Source organism: Marmota flaviventris, chromosome 5 (assembly GCF_047511675.1).
Source record: "Marmota flaviventris isolate mMarFla1 chromosome 5, mMarFla1.hap1, whole genome shotgun sequence".
Classification (NCBI taxonomy): domain Eukaryota; kingdom Metazoa; phylum Chordata; class Mammalia; order Rodentia; family Sciuridae; genus Marmota; species Marmota flaviventris.
The window spans coordinates 87165089-87185602 of record NC_092502.1 but is presented as its reverse complement, the minus strand read 5'-3'; the positions used below and the strand labels follow the sequence as shown (position 1 = coordinate 87185602).

Sequence of the window (20514 nt, the reverse complement as noted above, 5' to 3'; positions counted from 1 at the left end):
AGCAGTTCTTTTTTAAAAAAAAATCTAGTCAGGAGAAAATGATTGCAAATATCCACTCAGAAGTAAAGAACAGACAAATATTTTTATTACCAAAAAGGTTTCCACACATTGTTGTGGCAATATTGTATCTGTTTAGAAAATCAGTTTTTCCAAAGTAGATCGTTTCCTCAAGTGACCAAAATTGAAAATCAATATTTCTGTGTTTCATTAATCAAGAAATAAAACATCATTAAAGCAAAATATTTTACATTAAAATTGTGGCTTTGTATTATTGTTAGAAGTAAATTAGTCTAAGGAGATATTACCAGTGAGTTTTTAAATTTTTTTAATTCTTAAAACATCAACCATCCAATAGATATAAAATGAAATAGTAAACACATTTATTTCCAAGAGTCACTGTATTCCATAGTGTATTAGAGCAACATATTTTAACATTTTTTGTGACTATCATATGCCTTTATCTTGAAATATGCAATATATTAAAAAATGTCATATATTCAAAAATTCACATGTAAGTCTCCAAAACCAAATAATACATTGTCTTTATTTAGCCTAAAATAAGCAAATAATTTTGGGTTCCCAGTGTATTAACATATATTTTTGACTCTACAATGATTTATTGGCAATAAATGCCAATGATGTATTATTTGGGAATTAAAAACTATATCAAATGAGGAGCAGAAGGAGAAATCATCACCTCTCTACCTAAGAATCAACAGCTCTCCAGAGCAAATGAAAGGTGTGTCCTATGGACCTGAATGCACTCTATACTTTTTTCCAGAAGGGATACTCTATCAGGGTTCCTGAGAAAATAGTTGACATTCAGAATAATCTGAGGAGGGTTCTAAACAAGGATGTTTTACGAAGATGTGGGCAGCATGTGTGAAAAATCACAATCTCCAGGACTGGTAGTGCCAGGCTCCCATTGCATTTCCTAGTGCAGAAAGGATCACAGAATCCAGAGATGGAGAAGACTGTGGAAAAAAGGGCCACCTCCCAAGAGCTATGGCCTTTGGTGGAGAGCAGTCTGTGGCAGCCTGCAAAGGAATAAATATTTGCACCTTCTCCTCACCCAACCCCAGCTCCAAACTCATGGGCTTGCCATTGACTAAATTCAGAGGACAAGGAAGCCTGATGACTTGGGCCCTACACATCAGCACCTGGACCTGAAGTGGGAAGAAAGAGTGGACAACATATCTGGAAGGGTCAACGGGAGAGCTCCAGCATAGCTATTTCTGCCTTAATTATTCATCCAGTGTTCATTGTTCAGTATTCACTATTACATCTCAACAAGGACATTAATGAGCCAGCTTATGACAGACACATGGGGCACAGGGGTTTGGACACTGCATGTCTTAAGCATAAAATATAAAACAAAAAGAATCAGGTCCTTTACTCTGTGGTAGGGAACTCACCACTTGGGTTTACATCGTAAGGCACCTGTAAATAGCAGCCACAGTCCATTGATAAAAAAAATAATTGCTGTCTGTTGGGTGAAATGCTCAAATGCAGAGAGTTGAGGGGGAAAGGAAGTATCTTCAGCTGGAGCCAAAATGACCATTGCTATTTGAAAACATTCACATTCAACAAAATTCTGGTGATTATAGATCATAGGAACTTGGCAAGAAATGAATTGTTACAGCAGGTCAAGCTTTTCATTTTGCAGCCACACTCTGATTTTATCAAAATTTTTATCCATCCAACGTATGTTTTCCTCGATGGTTTCAATTGTTTGTTGGACACAACGAAGCTGAGAACCATTTTCTTTCAAAGAGCTGAAGAATCCTTTTACCTTGTGAGAAAAAAGATATATTTTTTTAAATTTATTTTATTACATTAAGCAAATATAACCCCAGGCTAATTAAAACTGAAGCCAAAATATCAGCATTTGTCAAAATTCTATATATAAGGCAGCCCCAGGTGTCTGGATATGATTAGGTACACGTAAGTTTGAGCTACATTAAATGAGCTCATGCCTCATGATGTCAGGTTTTGTGTTTTTTTCTCTGCAGCTCTTATTTATTCACAGTTGCTGGGGCTGCACTTTGTTTACCATTTTATAATTAAGATTTAATTGAGTGTGTCTATACTTAATGTGTGTTCTATTCTATACAAACAAATGCAAACAATATTTTTAAAACATGGTATCTAAAAAGCAGAATATGCAGAGTATCTTCTTTGCCAAGCAAAACAGTTCCAACCACATAAATGCAGCCTTTCTCCACGGGCCTGGTCTGGTATGTCATTATGGAAACACTGTAGGGAATAGGGCTCTTAGAAAGTTAGGGTGGTAAGACTCCAAGCTTTGCCAATTTTTTTGTCCTAATCCACAATTCATGTATTGTTCTCACAAGATAAAAATCACAGAAAGTTCCTCATAGTTTTTAAAGAGATAAGTGACTCTTGGCTATCTCCTCAAAAATACTGTTTTGGTTTCACCTCTGGGTATCTGAATCCCTTGAGCTCACATGGGGGATAGGTAGCTTTGCTGCAGCACTGAACTTTGTGCTATTTTATTTCACCTTAAGGGGTTCTTAACCTTTCCCCATAAATTTTCACAGCATTAATCCATAAATTTTCGATATTGTAGTGAGAAAGCAAGTGTAGGCCAAGATGTATTATTTTTTCAACATAGATTCCAGACAACTAAAAATCCATGTCAGAACACCATATTATGAGTCTAGAAGCAAGGGAGACAGGGTAATAATTGGGTTTAGGAAGCTCAAATTCCAATTTAGAATGAGGTAGAGTTGTTTAAAGTTACATCTCAGTACAACTTCTCAATGAATTGAACATAGGACATCTCACTGGGGGTGACCACCCGCTCCTGCTCCACCTTGTATTGTAGCTCATCCTAGTTTCACTCTCCAGAACCCAGGATGTTGTACCCAACATGCCCAGTTCATTCAAAATCATGTTAGGTACTCTTTGGTCAAAGCACATGTGTAATTTCACTAGTTGGTCAAAATATTTCATTAATCCTGAAGGAACCCATCATGATAGCACTACCAGAAAATAGCCTCTCTTCACAAGCGGTAGCAAAGCCATCTGTCAACCCTTTCCTGATCCAAAACTCACTCTCCGTCCTCATCTGCCTTGCAAATGTAGTACATCAACTGAGTATTTGACTCAAACCTGCCTTCTCAGAACATTTTCTGTGCAATAAGCAGTTTAAGCCTGGAGGAAAGTCTGCTTTTGTAGAATACTTGTATGTCTCATGTTCCCTCTTACTAGACCATGAGAATAACTCATGTGGATTTCTCATTTTTGTCTGACTGCTAGGAAACTCTGTGATAAATTTAGGGATAGGATGGTAATAATTATCCTTAGTATAGTTCCTCATTCAGTTATCTCCTGTCCCTAACATAGCTTTTTTTAATTTTAACAATTATTTTGCAGATGGATTTTATAAGATGCCTAAGATTCTTTCTGGAAGTAGATGGTATATGCCATAAGTAGAAGGGAGACCATGAGCTTGGATAGTGAAGAACCTAGATTGCAGATCCATCTCTTTCATGACTGCTGATGACCACTTCAGTCATTTGCAACCCCAGCACTCACTTTTAACTCCTTAAACAAGGACTTGTTGTCTCAAAGTATCTTTTTATGTCCCTATTTTTACTTACAGAGCAAAGACTTAACATGTTTGAGAAAAGGCATAGTTTTTACTAGTTTATTTGCAACCAATTTTTGCTTTTGTTAATACCCCAAACCGCTTCTAAATGACAAAATCCATTTTTAGTTCATCAAACTTTTAAGAGTATTTTGACTTCCCACATTTAGTAGCTGATTGTCACTTAGGTTTAAAAGATTTTCTTCCCCCTTTTACCTCTTCAAGCCGTGTTCTTGTGGAGAATTGATTTGTTGTTCCCATTACCATGTGGGCTATGGAAGACGAGCCAAGTTCAAATCTAGAAATGGAAATTGTTCAAATATATTGTGAAATATTTATCCATTCAGCATATATGTAATAGCATTTAACGGAAAATTGATGAGGCATGAAAAAGATGTAAAATATGATATCTATCCTCCAGTGAGTTAAGATCTAGTGGTAAAATATAATACATGCCAACATCTGAATAAAAGATTAAGTATCTAAAAGAAATGATAGAGATAGGCAGTGCTACAAGAGCTAGACAAAGGCAAATGCGAACAGCTAATAAGGCTGACCTGTAGGAGGCTGACTTCAGATAGTTCAATGGGTACAGGGAGGGGTCACTCCAGACCAAATGGAAAACCTTACTATCCAGATATATTAGTTAACATTGAAACAAGGTTTTACATTTTATGTGGATATTTTAAGTACCTCAACTTCCTATCATCAATCAAAAAACTCCCTTTAGACTATTACTATTTTTTTTACAAACAGCAAAGCTAAAGCAGGAAGGTTAAAGAACTTGTCCAGTCCCAGCAAGACATTTTGGCATTACTTACTTTTGTACCAGCTTATTCCAATTTTCCCTCAGAAACTGCCAGGCCAATGGATATCCCACTGGGTTTTTGGCAATGAGTGTAAGAATATATGGAAAGTCCTGAGTTTTTATTATATCTCCCTTAAAACTTTGATCTAGTAGCCTGTAATGATTAAGAGAAGAAATGTCAGCAATGAGTAGGTGATGAAATAGTTATAAAAAAACTACAATAAAGTAACTTGTAAAAGAACAAACCAGTCTGCCAATAATAAAGGCCAAAAAGGTAAATTGGGAACCAGAGTCCTGATAAACCCACTATAGCAACATAATAATAAAAACTAACATTTAAATCACATTCATAATACCAATCCTCATATAGCCTCTTAATTGCTCAAAAGAATAGTTAAGAAGGGTATATCTAGTAAATATTCCAAGTACATTATTTCTTTAAAGATATACAATATATATTCCTTTAAATATTTTCCCCAACACCTGGTTCTCCCTAATTATTTGCCTTTTTCATTAGATGTGTGCCCACTTGCACAAATGTTCTGAGCAAAAATAGGGAATTCCTGGCCAGGAGAACAAAAATAGGTGCCAGAATGATCTGATCTAATTTAATTTCCCTTGGCCATATGAACATGAATGAATGACTCACCACTGAAGCTTTTCTTTATTTTGGCTTGTACAAAGGGCAAACTCAATCTGGCTTTTCTCGGTACTGGACAAAGAAGACTGATATTTACTATAAAGAAAATCCCAGCCTTCTGTGTTCTGGGCCCCCACAGCAAACACTGCCAAGGTCACATCGATAGGCAGGCTGTGGGAAAGAACACACCCTGTGAGAACTGGAGATGCAGAAAGTACATTTAGATGCATAACAACGACCAATTAATAATTGATGAACTGGCCCCATACTCCGACAATATGCCTAGGAATATACACAACAATTACTGCTCTCCTTCAGTTATATTTTATAAAAAAGAAGCAAGAGAAAATATCTAAAATCAGGTTTTAAGCAACCTTCTAAAAACAATGAGAAATGTAATTTTTATAAACACATATATCTATCATCTTTTAATAATGTTGAGTGACTCCATAGTTGGTCACCTTTCAAGCCAAAAGAAATTCAAAATAGCCTCAAATTTTACTCAATGAGTGCAAGTCAGGAATCCAATAGAACCACTGCTTTGTAAGCATTTCTTTAAACACAGCATATAGATTGTTGGCATCATGTTTCCTGGATGGCATTTAAGCTTCAAAGAGAAAAGAACGAAGATAGAGATTTCCAGATATGGTGAGAATCCTACCTTGCATAGACAGTGTTAGCAATAACTAGGTACCCCTGTCAGGGAATTTAGAGGCCCAGAGATGCTATTATAAAATGCATTGCCTCTTTTTCAGTATGGTCTGGCCATCTCAGTTTGATAAGATTTTCATTTAGCTATACAAAAATGGGAATTATTATAATCCCTTTCTAATTACATAGATATTTGGCTCTTTCTTACACAGAATTTCCTTCCCAGTATTTCTTAAAACTGGAAGTTGGGAGATATATAGAGATAAATCTTAAAAAACAATTTATTTTCCAAAAAAGGGCAGTTATTGGAGACATGTCTATACTCGTTTTTCTCATTGGTCAGCACCAAAGTTGGGGAACTGGAAAGATACCTTTTTCATTAACAAATTGGTTATTCTGTAGGACTGACCTCTTATTTCCATTGGATTCCCTCCACTCTCTGAAATAGCCTTCTGCCTTCTGCACACAAGGCTGATACTTGCGCACACAGGCAAGGAGGAGGAGCTGACTCCGCAGCATTCGCTCTGAGACGGAGCCTTCATCCGCCCATATCTGCTTATCAATGAGGTCCCTCAGCAGCCTGATGAGGAAAGCCTGCAGGGGTAGGACAGGGGACAGTGACATGTGGCATGATATCACAGGCCATTTCATGTTTATATAATCGAGCGCTCCCTTAGGTAATGGGGACTGATTTTTAAAGCTTAATTCAAATCTTACTTTTTAAACTGTGCATCTCTGTTTATATTTAATTATGAAAAGAGTCAAAAACAAGAAATAATGATGAATGGTTTTAGTATTTGCTTAACAATCTTTCCTAAAGATATTGTAAGATGAACTACCACTCTTAAACTAAAGAGCAAATTATACAATAAAACTTTATGACATTTTGTCAAAAGTAACAATTTTGTGCTTCTTTCAGGTACCCCTGACAGTCCCAGAAAATCTTAATATTCTCCATTGTAATAAAGAAGTAAAGTGAAATAAAAAGTGTGTGAAGGAAGGGAATAACAATCCATGACAATTAAATATAGAATTCTAATACAGCCATTCCTATTTTAGTGCCAAATAAAATCAAAATCTTTGCTAATCAATCCACATACTGAACTTTTATTGGCATTTCCTTGATATTAATATGAAGACACAAAAATACATGAAGGTAAGTGCTTTTTCACACACAAGAAAATCAAAACATAATTATATAACTTTTCTATTTACTTCAGGTTTTTACCTTGAATTGAGTTTCCACTTCATTCATATCTCTTTTCTCCATTAACTTATACATGGGTATCAGCTCATTCAGACCTTGGAACACGGGCATAATTTCAGTTTCGTGTTTCAAGTACAGGGTTAAATCCAAGGCTTTTTCAATCGATAGCTTTCCGATGCTGACCAAGAGAGACCATGGTTACAGTTTTAAAAGAAAATCCAGGAAATCACCTTTTTTGCTTCAAAATGTAACAATCTTCTAGCAAAACAATCATATATGAGCCCCTCATAAATAATAACCTTTACATTAGTACCTTTTCTGTCACATATAACGTCTGGCAAGATTACACTGGGGAAGAAGTTTCGTTAAGAGAGCTAGGACTAGCTTGTGGTTAAGATGAACTGCAAGTCCCTCAGGAAGCACTGGATTGTGTGCTGAGCTTTCTGGGTAAGAAGGGGATGCCAATCAAAGACCCTTTAGGAAACCTGGTCAAGAGAAACTGCCATTCAGCAAAAGTATGAATCCCTGGTGTAAGCACATCTTGCCTCTTTCAAAAAGCCACTGAATGCACATAGAAACTCTTCCTAATAGAGGGTTGATGTTCAAAGTCTCAGTAGTACCATATATGCTTATATAATTAAGCAAAAACCTTCTAAGACTCAAGCAGAATCTTAGGCAGAAAGAAACAAATAAGCAACCCTCCTCCCCCATTGCTTTTTGTCACCTTAGAAGGCCCAGTGAGATGGTAGGAGGACCAGAAGGGAGAATCATCACTCAGGGTAGAAGGACATGGGGCATGAATAACAGAGCTACCCCTTCCCACCTGGATGGTTACCCTTAAGACTTCAGTTCTGCCTAAAGATTGAAGAAGTTTAAGGCTTGGCAAGCATTTTCTTAAAATCATTGTCATGGGAGAAAAAAGAAAAAGGAGAGTTTTCACTCTCTGTTCAACCACGCAAAGGTCATTTGGTTGGGCCAAATGTTATGAGCTATATTCATAGAAATGTTCTGAAGTTCAGGTATCTGTTGTTTAGAGAAAATCTCTCCTTTAAATCAACAGATTCAATGCAAATAACTGGGCCTGGTATATTTGGTCTTTAAGACGCCTGCAAGGTGGTCAAAGACCCAGCATGGAAGAAACCTGAGAGGCCATAGCTGGACAAGGGAAAGCTGTAGGACCAGGCTTTAAGGATGGAAAAATAATGTTGTCTCTTGGCTTTCTACACATTTACCACAGTCTGATCTGAATTGTTAATGAGGAAGGTTAAAATACTGATTCCATACTTCAAGTTACCTACCAGTAACAGATAGATAGCAGGTTAATTACAAAGTTAAAAGCAACCTTGGATTGTTAGAAGAACTTACAAGAAACACCTTTCAATTTCGCATTAATAATCAATCAATCACTTTCATCTTTAGAATCAAGAATCTGAATAATAACAGCTGCTTTTAGAAATAAACCAGGACTTTGCACAGCTTGTATTACCTGACAAGCTGAAATGCATTGTTAATGAGACTCGCCCGATCATTACTGCTGATAGTTGTGTGTGCCCCTTTTAAAAGGCCAGTCAAAGAATCCCATCCATCATCCTCATAATGTACAATGTAATAGCCACTCATTCGCACATTAAATTTGATCCATTCCACTGCTTCTGGGAGGATGAGCACATCTACAGCAAATAAAACAAATCATAATTCCATTTACTATCTTGACTGATGAAAGCTTTTCTGATCAGAGACTGGACAAGGAAACTAGAGAAAAGTTTAATATCAAACAAATTAAAATCACTTATTCCTTTTAGGAAACAGACAACAGCAACCCATAGACAAAAGCCAACACCAGCTTTAGACCAAATTTTGTGAGATTTATATAGATTTATGAAAGCAATGCAACTGCATTTCTGACCATACATATTATAGGCCCCAGTAGTATTAACAAAGTAATGAGAATTTTCATTGGTAATCCCTCCTTTTTCACATTACATAGCTCAACTGTTTTAATTTCTATCAGGCATTACATTGGCAATTCTTCCATATTTTAACCTAATCCCTTTTGTTTTAACCAAGATAAGCAGCAAAAGAAACTTGGTGTTTAAATCCTACACATTTCTACAGTTTCTCCTTTAGTTCAACTAGTTTAACTTTCATAATAAGTTACCTGTCTTTGTCTTCAGCAAAAATCTACCAACTGAGTCTGATTTGCTAGTAATGTATGTCAATGGAACATGCCATAGGTACCTAAAAGGAAGGAGGATAGATTCTTTATATTTTTATTCATTCAACAAACAGCTTTTAAATCACCTGCCATGCACTAGGCACTGGCTAGCTTAGAACAGGATGGTATAAAAACTGCTGTATCCAAGATCCTAAAACATATCCAGACTGTTTTCCAGCTCAGGCACTATTCATCCTTCTCGGACTCCTTGAGCAGAACTGGGAATTGGGGCTTAAGGGATTGGTGATTAGAGGCCAGAGACCTAATTTAAAACAGTGATCAAGTACAGACACAAATTGATATCATGTGCCTTCTAAATCATATACTCAGAAGGATACAACATCATATCTGTGGAATTTCTGTCTGTGATGCACAATCTGAATCTGATCATGAAAAAACAGTAGAAAACACAATTAAAAGATTAGAATATCCTATACTGGCTATATTCTTCAAGAATGTCAAGAAACACAAAGACTGAATAATTGATTCAGAATAAAAGGTGACTAAAACAATGAGACAAATATGATATGTACTCCTATATTGAATCTTGAAGCAGATATTTTTCTGTCTTAATATAAAGATATTTTAGGACAACTAGAAAAGTTTATTAGAGTTTAAATAAAAGTATTGTGTCAAGTTTATTTACTAATTTTGATAATTATATTATGATTATATAGTGAATGTTTTTTTGTTCTTTTGTAAATACTATACAAATACTTAGGGGCAAAGGGGTATCATGTCTCCAACTTGCTCTCAAACAGTTCAAAAAACATATATATCATATGTATAGAGTTAACATAAATCTTGGTAAACCATATATGGAAATTCTTGGCACTATTCTTGCAACATTTCCATAAGCATGAAATTATTTCAAGATAAAACAAATATTTTTACATAATGTCCATCCATTGTCAATCGAATTGTAGCATCTCATTTTTACTTGTATTCTTCTGTGGAATTAAGCTGACCATTTCCAGGATTTAACTTGGACTTCCAAAGAAAAGAATTGGGTCTCTCATAATCCCCAGAAATAATCTAAGTTCTTTTCTCCTTGCACCAACCTAAATGCCAAACCCTGTTGAAATTCAGCAGCAAGTGCTTAGATCACAGTTGATTTCAAGCCAGTTACTAGAAAGTACATCCTATTAAACTAAAAAAAAACATGAGCATGTTAAAATAATTATTTAATATCAGCTTAACCAAGATCAACCAAGGTATAAAGCCTCCTTATCCTTTCAAGAAGATAGGAAGTATAAGCCAACTTTATAGGGCATGTAGATTCCACTGAAATACTTTAGCAATAGAGGTAAAGGCATTTTTCCAAAAGTAAGATTTTATCCTATCAGGTAGATGTTACCTAGGTAACAGAATGAGTTTCATTCCATGAACATTACCCAGTTTCTGAGTCAGATCCCTTCATATAGTGCTCTTGCTTCATGTGTATGTTCCTCCCTCTCACTGTGATGGTTATCAGGGGAAAGCCCTTCTGCAGTGTCCAGGTGTTCATCATGGTTTTCACATCCACACTTTCCTGATGCCAGTGCTGAATTATACAGAAAAAGTCAGATGCATTACTCACTTAGACCCAAACCTAAGAAAGCAGGCCAGCCTGCATTCAAAGGGTTGCTACCAACTGACAATCTCCTCTGTGAGCCCTGATCCCTTCCTCTACTCTTCAGCCTCCTGCCCTGGCTCCCTTACCCCAATGTTCCCAGCATGGCACATCTGTTACAGCATGGACTGAATACTTTTCAGTCTCCTCCACTACACTCATGTCCTGGCAGGTAGCATATCTGGGCCTGCTGGGTATACCCTGGGGCTGGCATAGCCTTGACACCAAGCAGGCACAAAAATGAATCAATGAAGGGAGAGAAGGGAGAGGAAGTGACCAGATTTTCAATACCTACATAATTATGCAGGTTCTCAGACAAGCAAGGACGGGAAAAGCATTTACCCAAGAGCCTATACTTCCAAAGTGATAACACAGAGATGGCTCATGTCATAAGTTCAAAAGGGAATACATTCTTGAATACTAAAAAAGCTTTTTAAGAAAAGATTTAAGAGCTAGTAAAAGGGTAAAATATGCTACAGGATAAATCTAGAAACTTGAATAAAGCAGTCTATTTTTAAAAAGCCAAGAAAATAAAAATAGAGTAGATAAAATTTTGTTGAATTTCCAGATTCACCCATAAGTGATTTGCCTATGAAAATATTCCACAAGTCCAGATAAATAATCAAACCATTTTGTTACTCAGATGTTATATATACTTTATAGTGTAAGCAGTAAAAAAAAAAAAAAAAAAAAAAAAAAACATGAGTTAGATATAAATTCACATCCTTGCTCTGCAATTTATCGACCATATGCTTTTGGATTTCATATTCCCACATATAAAGATAGTGATGGTGCTTGGATCATGAGTTTGTTGTGAAAAGTAAAGGAGATAATGTACATACATGCTTAGCATATGCCTGATATACAGTAAATATTCAAGAATACCATTGCCATTATTTGTTTTTTCAATAGTGCAGAGTCTGGAATGACTGTCATGGTCTCCTGACTAATACACTGCAACTCAATCTACAAAAGAAACTGCTTTACATAGAGCAAAATGAAAGAAATTAGTATCAGTGACAATTATCACCAAAGAAGGCTGTGCCACCCTCTTGTATAGACACTTAAGAAAACTGTAAAAGGCTGAGTTTAGTGGCATTAGATTGAGGGAAGATAATCAGGGAATTCATAAAGTTTGACACAGAGCTAATATCCTTCAAAAAATATCAAGTTAGAGCTTCTTTTCAGCTGGAACTGTCATCTTCCAGTAATTTGCCAAAATGGTCAAAACAAGGGAAAGAGGAGAGGAACCCCATTTATGTTCTCTAGGCCTTTTAGAAAACATGGAGTTAGTTGTTCCTTTGGCCACATATATGTGAATCTACAAGAAAGGTGATATTGTAGACATTAAGGGAATGTTCAAAAAGGAATGCGCCACAAATGTTATCATGGCAAAACTGGGAGAGTCTACAATGTTACCCAGCATGCTGTTGGCCTTGTTGTGAATAAGCAGGTTAAGGGCAAGATTCTTGCCAAGAGAATTAATGTGCGTATTGAGCATATTAAGCACTCTAAGAGCCGAGACAGCTTCCTGAAATGTATAAAGGAAAATGATCAGAAAAAGAAGGAAGCCAAAGAGAAACGTACCTGGGTTCAGCTGAAGCGCCCGCCCATACCACCCAGAGAAGTACATTTAGGGAGAACAAATGGAAAGGAGCCTGAGGTGGTGGAACCTATTCCCTATGAATTCATGGCATAATAAATGTAGAAAAATAAAGGCTCATGGACTATATGAATTATTTTCTTTAAAAAAAAATGAAGTTAGACAACGTGCTCAGGAGAACATGTACAGATTTAGACACTTACTGAGGTTGAAGAGGAATGCTGACTTCTAGAGCAAAAACCATCCGTTGATTGTGAGCCATCCGTAGGACAAATCTAAACACCAAAACCAAGCACATCACACTTCTGTAGAAAATGCTCATGGTTCCTCTCAGAAGAAGGCAAAACAAAACAAGATGAAAAACCTGTCCACCCCAAGTATGGAGACAATCAAATGCACACTCACGCTTGCCATGCTATTCCACAGGTCCTCATTCTTTGTGTTTTTGTAACTATACTTATGGAGATACTGCACAATTCCACTTTTAAATGCATCCGCACTTAGATAATCCCTTAACATGTTCAGAATACAAGCTCCCTGAAAAGATATAGAAATAATTGTTACATGTAGTTTGGTTGAACCTCTTTTTTTTTTTTTTTTGCCATAATTCTTTTAGAAAATAGCCACAGTAACATTTTTAATGATGGCAGTTTGTGAAACAGAGTAAGTGAATTAACCTTTGAGGTGCCCAGGAAACAGATTTGTCGAATGTGATTTTTTTAATGCTCCAGACTCACTGGGGTTGTTATTTTCTATGTAGCCAAGCTTATCTTGGGGCAAATCAGAATTAACTGCCAGCACCCTTTATTCAGTGTGAGTGGATGAGGATGCAGAGTAAACACTGCACTCTGAACCACTACCTAGCTCTCCCACTGCCACTCCAAGGCATGGGTGGGAGAGGCAGGTACCACAAGGGGTGGAGCTCCAGAGATAAAAACAGGAGTAGGTGCCAGGTGAGGAATGGTGGGCAACTACAGAGAGGGAGCCCAGGCAGCCTTGAGCACAGAGGGCTGAAGGAGTAACAAGGAGAGTGGGGCAAGACAATTCCCAGGTACTCTGTGATTGTAAAAAGCTGTCTTCCCCGCTTAACCCCCATTGCCATAGATCATAAGTCACAAACTCAGATGTTTCCAGTGACAAATGACAGATGGAATAAATGAAGGAACTTGTCTAAGAGCATACTCTTTTACATTATGTTTTTTTTTTTTTCCTTCCCTGCACTTTTGATGGAAACATGTAAATAAGAAATACTGCTGTGTTTGCTGCAACTACAGACAAACACCAGGACAAATGGCAACACATTCTCAGCCTCAGTGAGAAGACAATAGAGTTGGGGATGGAAGGGAAGTGGAAATACAAAGCCTTGATCTTGGAAAGAAGGAGCCACCACTTAGCTCCAGTTTATGTTGCCAAAGGAAATACAGGCCCAGTGTTGGCCAAATCCCTTTTTCTTTTCTTAAGAAAAGCAGCAATCTGGATTTTTTACATAAAAACAGCTTTACCTATGACCTCTTCACTCCAGTTTTAATAAGTTTAGTGTACAAACTATTCCCTTACAAAAAGAAAAAGAAAAAAAAACCCTGTACCTATACGATCCATTTTTACCTTTTCATAAGACACATCATCAAACATCTCTCGAATCTCAGCAGGATTCTCCACAGGTGTGGACACAGAGTGTGAAGAATTCAATGCGTCAACCTCCATTGCATCAAAACACTTGCCAAAGAAATAATCTTCCTATTAAGGCAGAAAAAAAGAAAGAAAGAAAACATCATCTATGACTTATATTTAAAATTATGAAAGGAGGAAGGTTTGATCTGAGCTCACAGGTCTACATTTCCAATTTTGTGCCAAAATACTCCATATTTCTAGTATTTATGAAATAAGATAGAATGACTATGCTTTCTAAAGAGAGTCCACAAAACAGTGATTTTTGGTGACCATTTTAAGTCATCAATCCAAAATTTGACTAGTTCCCAAATCACTGAAAGGAAAGCACAGCTCAGCTCATTCACACATTTCTATGGAGACAAGATTAAACTGTTATCTATAATGGCAGCCAGAAACATAACACACTCAAAAAGAAATACTTTAACATCTAATGTCTATTTATGAATATTAACATGTATTTATAGAACAAATGTTTTATCAAAATAAAAGTGAAAAATTTTTCAAATATGCATTATGAACCTATGCTTTAAAGAAATTATTTTCCTATTACAGGAAAATAAAATTATTTTAGACTTTATTCATTTTAAATACATATCATTTTAGAATAAAGAAAATTTCATATTATTCTAAAAACAAAATCATCAGCCTATAGCCAAACAGGAAAGTAAAATGTTAAGTGATTAAACATTTCCATTAATCATCTGTACTATTTAGAAACAGACATATTTAGCTTTAAAACCATATAGTTAAAGAAAAATATAGAGAACAAATTCCAGCCTTAACTTTATATGGCACATTAACTCAATTGACTAACATGCATTCATAATAATTTTTATTATTGAAGGTTATTATAGAAATAGGAATATTTTTGTGACCCATTATAGTATAACTATATGTACTTTCTATTTTAACTATGTATAAGTAAATTGTGAGAGAAAATGGGAAGTAGTGAATATACATAAAAGAAAAGAACTGTAGTAGGGTAAAGATTTTTTTTTTTTACATAAAATAGTTCATTTTAATTTTGGTGCATGTGATTTTCTCAAGTGTAACATATGATTTTTAAAATAAATAAACAGCAGTTCCAAAGCATAAAGTTTGTAATCTGAGACTGTATCTGATACTCAGTATAACTTGTGATTTGCCAAGAAGGATTTTGTTGAGATAATAACAATAAATACTTCTATAACCAGCAACATACAAGTTGGAAAAATGATATGGAACATTTAGACCATCGTTATTTCTATTTTTTTATATTAAGGGTAGATACAATTTAATACTTAATTTCATAACAATCAGGGGTCAACACTTAAGTTTAAAAATTAGTCTGTGATAAATATTGAAAGTTCACTAGCATTTTTGAAATGTGATTCATATCTAAGCTTCCAAGGTACTTATTCATGAAATATTTCTATAAATTCTATAATCAAAGATTAGAAAATATTTCAAGCAGCAGTGAACAAACCCACAGATTAATCTCACATGCAAAAACATAAATAATGACTCACAACTTTGAGCTCAGGATGGGTCACACTGACAGACACAAATTCCATAAACTTGGCAAATCCCTCATTTAGCCAAAGGTCATTCCACCATTCCATTGTAACAAGGTTCCCAAACCACTGAAAGGAAAGCACAGTTCAGCTCATTCACACATTTCTATGGAGACTGGATTAACTTACCTATAATGGCAGACAGAAATGCAACACACTTAGAAATAAATATTTTAAATGTCTAAGTCTCTTTATGAATACTAAAATGTATTTATATAACACATGTTTTATCAAAATATAAATGAAAATTTTTCAATATGCATTAAGAAACATGAAACTTTATTAAAGAAATTATTTTCCTATGGCAGAAAAGAGAAAAACTAAAAATAAATGAATTGCTTCATATGTCCCACAAAAGCAATATAAACATTTAACTATGCTTTTTTAAAAGATATTTTTATTAGTTGTTGATGAAATTTTTTATCTTATTTATTTATTTGTATGCAGTGCTGAGAATCGAACCCAGTGCCTCACACATGGTAAGCAAGTGTTCTGTCACTGAGCCACAATCCCAGCCTTTAACTATACTTTTTAAGAAGAGTGTCTGAGGTTGTATACCTGGTGGGCAAGTTCATGGGACACGGTCATTGTGATACCAAGTTTACTGGATGCAGAAGATTTTTCTGCATCAAATAACAGTGCAGATTCTCTGTATGTTGTCAGTCCCCAGTTTTCCATAGCACCAGACTGAAAGTCAGGAATAGCTGCAAGATCTTGGGAAGGAAGTAGTACAATGTATTACTAATCACAAAGCTGCACGTTCCCCCAACACGTTAAGCATCAGAATGGATGAAAGTTAGCACCAAAAGAAAAGCTGAGCTGCTTGTGCAGAAATATGGAACTTCCGATAGATAGGAAGAACCCTTCTTAACGGAGAAAAAGGCACTCAGTGACTTGGAGTCATTTTTCTTCCAAATTGACCAAGCTAAACTGTATCTCAGGTCTTTTGACTCTATTTTTAGCTTTCTGACCATGAGTTTTGGGGCTGAGTAATCTGAACAAGTACCTCAGTAATCCATTCTATTTTGAATACCTAAGACACACACATATAACTAAAAACTCAAAGACACTATAGTTTTAAGGTATTGTATAAGAAATAAAATGCAGAATCTCTTAAACTTGTGTAAATTTGTTCACTCAAAAAAATTTATTGAGCACCTTCTATATACTTGCTAAGAATGTACCAATTTTTTTTAAAAAAACATCCTTTGCCCTCTGCTATCTGCTGGCTAATAATATCAGAAGGCAAAGTAGTTCCCATGCCACATGCCTCAAGAACTGTACTGAGATTTGCTTTTGCTATCATTAGAAGTTTATTTTATCAATCAGAGGAGAGGTGATAAGAAGGATCAATCTCATGTTTAACGCTGGGGTTTTGAGGACATGAGGAGCGGCTAGAGAACCATGGGGTGAGCCAATGGAAAGAATATAATCAATGACTGGGGTCATCAAATGCCACCTTGAAATATCTGTGTGAAATCTCTACCTTGTTTGGGTAAAGGGTATGGTATGCTGAAATAATCCTCATAAAATTCTAGAAGAGTCACTGCAGCATCCAATGCATAATCTGCTTGATTTATCTTGTCAGGCACAGCATACACAGAAACCTAGAGAGAAAGGCACAGAAAGATATTCAAATATCATAGTGGCTTCTCCCTACAACTGTAGAGAAGACTGACATCAATGGCTTCCTACAGTTGGATATGATTCTCAGTATTAAAGAAGACAATTAGAAATTTCATGCTGACTTCCTTTCTGAAAACAACTACAAATGCTGCATAATATTTACAAAAATATCTTTTTAAATGTGTTCATAAGGTGGTCAAAAAAGAAAGGAATACTCAAAGGCCAAAAGCAAAGTGACAGCAGCAACTTCTGAATTCTGCAGAGAACTGCAGCTGGTGCCTAACTACAGATGTTCATTTTTACTGCGGGGTTCTAATAATAAAACACAGAGAGTTTGGCCTGGCCTGATCCACCTGGATTTACTACTAACTGGTTTTTTGCTCCTTTTGAAACTTGAGATTTTACTTCTTTAAAATGTGTAAATTGAGTGTTGTTTTTTGTTGTTGTTTGTTTGTTTGTTTGTTTTTAGTGCTGAGTATCAAACTCAGGACCTGGTGCATGCTAGGCAAGGGCTCTACCACTAAATTATATCCCCAGCCCCCAAAATGGTAGCTTGATACAGTTTTAATCTTCATTTCTATTTTTTTTGTGTGTGTGTGTGTATATATATTGTGTGTTACTGAGGCTCAAACTCAGGACCTCACACATGCTAGGTGAACACTCTACCACTGAGCTATATCCCCAGCCTCACTATAAAAATGAATATCTGTAGCTGGGCACCATATCACAGGTCTGTAATCCTAATGGCCTGGAGGCTGAGGCAGAAGGATCACAAGTGTGAGGTCAGCCTCAGTGAGTTAGTGAGAATCTAAGCAACTAAGGTAGACCCTATCTCAAAATAAAAAATAAAAAAGAACTAGTATAGCTCAGTGGAAAACCATCCCTGAGAGTTCAATCCCCAGAAGCAAAAATAAAAAAGGAACATTTTTGATAAAAGAGCCAACAACTATCCTTGCCCAAGATTAAAGGATTTCCCAGGATCCAGGGCTTCCAGTTTTAAACAAGGTTAGCCAAGCAAACAAGGACAGCTTGGTCAACCTATGCATCAATCACAGGTTCACCTTTACTCCACTCTTGGTCATCTTGCTGACAGACTCAAAATCTGAAATAATAAAGGCCACTAGGTAAGTGCTCATCCTCACAGTGACATCAAAATGGTCTTCTATGAGTCCTTCAGCAATAGTCACAGATTTCACCTAAAATCAGAGTAAATCATATTACCAAATAATCCTGTTCAAAACATTGAACACATAAGAGAAATTTCCCTAATTACCAGATATAATATCAAATGTATATGACATGATATTTCTACAGTTATTTCAAAACTTCTCTACCTGATATCTATTATAATTTAGATATTAAAGTCAGACCATTTGACTCAATTTTTTTTATTGAGATACAATTCACATACCACAAAATTCACTTCTTTAAAATATATAATACAGTAGTTTTTAGTATACTCCTGAAATTGTGCAATCATCAACCCTTAACTTCTTCCAAGTAATCCAGATGATTGCAAAACTGACTCTTATTTAATACGTGTTAGTTTATAACATGTATTTGGGACAAAACAAACCTGAATCTGCTGGTTTTACCAAGATGTGGTCCACTTGTCCCTAATTATCGAGAAATGCAATGTCTAATATACTCTTCACTAGGCAAATACATAACCACGTCCTACCAAAAAAGAGCTTCTGTTTTCTATACAAATGGAAATGAACTATGCCCATGAGGATCTATAAAGTCTCTCCCAAACTCAGATATATCTCACTGGAATTAGCTTTTAAGCGCAATCAGCATTTTAAGCACAACTCCTTATAGCTGGAGTGGGCTTGATTGGGGTAGCAGTTTAAGATCAAAGGAGAAAGTCTTAACACCTCAGCGACAGGAAGTACTGAGGTAGGATCTTGTAGAGGGGAAAAAAAGTCATAATTAGCCTGGGGAAACCATGTCAACAAGCATTTTTCCTGTAATCCCATAGCTGCCCCTATTTGTATACCCTTGTCCTTCTTCTTATACTCACCAGCCCTAACCATATACCTTCTTCTCACCTCTCAGTCATCTAAACCAATTCTGCTACACAAGCTAGATTTACTCTTTAAGGATCCCAAATTATCTTTTATTTTCAAATGCCTTCTACATACTCCCAACCAAAATTTCCATTTTTGATGTTGTGCTATCAGGATGACAACCTGATTATACTAATTCAAATTTAAACATGATTAATTCCTGCTTACTTCCTGAACACTGCAATGTTTCAGTGGTATACAATATTTGATTTTCCAGTCTCCAAAAATGTCCCCTTTTCCTTCCCCTCAGCTTTACATCTGCAGCCAGAGGTCAGGCCACTCCTATCATATTCTATCTGTCCCAGGCTTTCCAAAATTGCACTGGAGATATTTCTGTCCTCCACAAGTGGGTCCTGCATATCCATGACTAGACTCCAGCATCTTTGTGGAGTCTCCAGAGCTCTTTGCCTTCTTTCTGCAGGTCCGTGGGATTTCTCCAGTAACTCTGCTTGCTCTTTCAATTTCTCGCACATCTCTATCCTATGTCTGTTCCTTTATTCTCCCAGAACTGTTACTCCTATGCATTCCTCTTTCATGAAACAATGCCCAAGTACTGCTTGGGCAAGAAGATTTTGACTTGAAAGGCATATTTTCTATCTCAAATTTGTATTTCGAAAGTGGAATAATTGTTTCTTATTTTTTTATGTCCAAAATTGGGAAGAGGAACAAAGTTCTCAGCTGATCCTTGTATGGAGAACAGCCCTTTCAGGGGCCAGAATTTTGTTAGAAAGTGTTCTTCAAGATATTTAAAGGTGGATAGAGTTTAAGGTTGAGAATTTTAAGGTCTCTGGTGCTCAGTGGCTCTTCATGCTAAGATATTGTTTCCCCTGTCATCGTAGGGATAAAGCTGGACAGTCTTTAAGTCTCTGGGCAAAGGCCATTCCACCGAGTCTTGTCCTTGATGAACATTTCTAAACAAAACAATGTACATCCAGGAACTGGTGTGCACCAGCTGCAGCAGAAAAGCTGGCAGATGCTTATCCAAGCTTCCAGAATCAAGGGATGATGACACTTAATGAGTAATTTCAGTCCTTTGGCATAGTCATCTTCTGGCCACTTTCAAAAATCAGGAGTGCTGTGCGCATTGGAGGATAATGATTTCTCTTAAGGCAGCTAAGCTATCTATTATCATTATCTACCTTCGGCATCATAACATTCTGAAAAGATTACTTTTCTGTCTGCCCAACTTTGCACATATACTTATAAATTGTATAGTTATTATTAGTATATTGTAAATGGATATTAT

The 20514-nt window shown here is 36.1% G+C and overlaps 1 protein-coding gene and 1 pseudogene across 2 annotated transcripts in view; one reads left to right on the top strand and one right to left on the bottom strand.

Moving 5' to 3' along the window:
- Positions 1-63: 63 nt before the first annotated feature.
- Positions 64-20514, bottom strand: part of Erap1 (endoplasmic reticulum aminopeptidase 1) — a 27058-nt gene continuing 6607 nt past the window's right edge. For both annotated transcript variants that reach the window (XM_034637150.2, XM_027927529.3), the window contains exons 4-19: positions 18261-18395; positions 17060-17180; positions 16132-16286; positions 15529-15642; positions 13955-14086; positions 12755-12886; positions 12553-12624; positions 10529-10677; positions 9078-9157; positions 8406-8589; positions 6941-7097; positions 6122-6306; positions 5071-5232; positions 4435-4575; positions 3830-3911; positions 64-1792 (exon numbers count right to left, since the gene is read on the bottom strand). In XM_034637150.2, the coding sequence (XP_034493041.1) occupies positions 1637-1792; positions 3830-3911; positions 4435-4575; positions 5071-5232; positions 6122-6306; positions 6941-7097; positions 8406-8589; positions 9078-9157; positions 10529-10677; positions 12553-12624; positions 12755-12886; positions 13955-14086; positions 15529-15642; positions 16132-16286; positions 17060-17180; positions 18261-18395 (2157 nt within the window). In that variant the 3' untranslated portion in view covers positions 64-1636. The remainder of the gene's footprint in view (positions 1793-3829; positions 3912-4434; positions 4576-5070; positions 5233-6121; positions 6307-6940; positions 7098-8405; positions 8590-9077; positions 9158-10528; positions 10678-12552; positions 12625-12754; positions 12887-13954; positions 14087-15528; positions 15643-16131; positions 16287-17059; positions 17181-18260; positions 18396-20514) is intronic.
- Positions 10701-12445, top strand: LOC114086377 (large ribosomal subunit protein eL21-like; annotated as a pseudogene).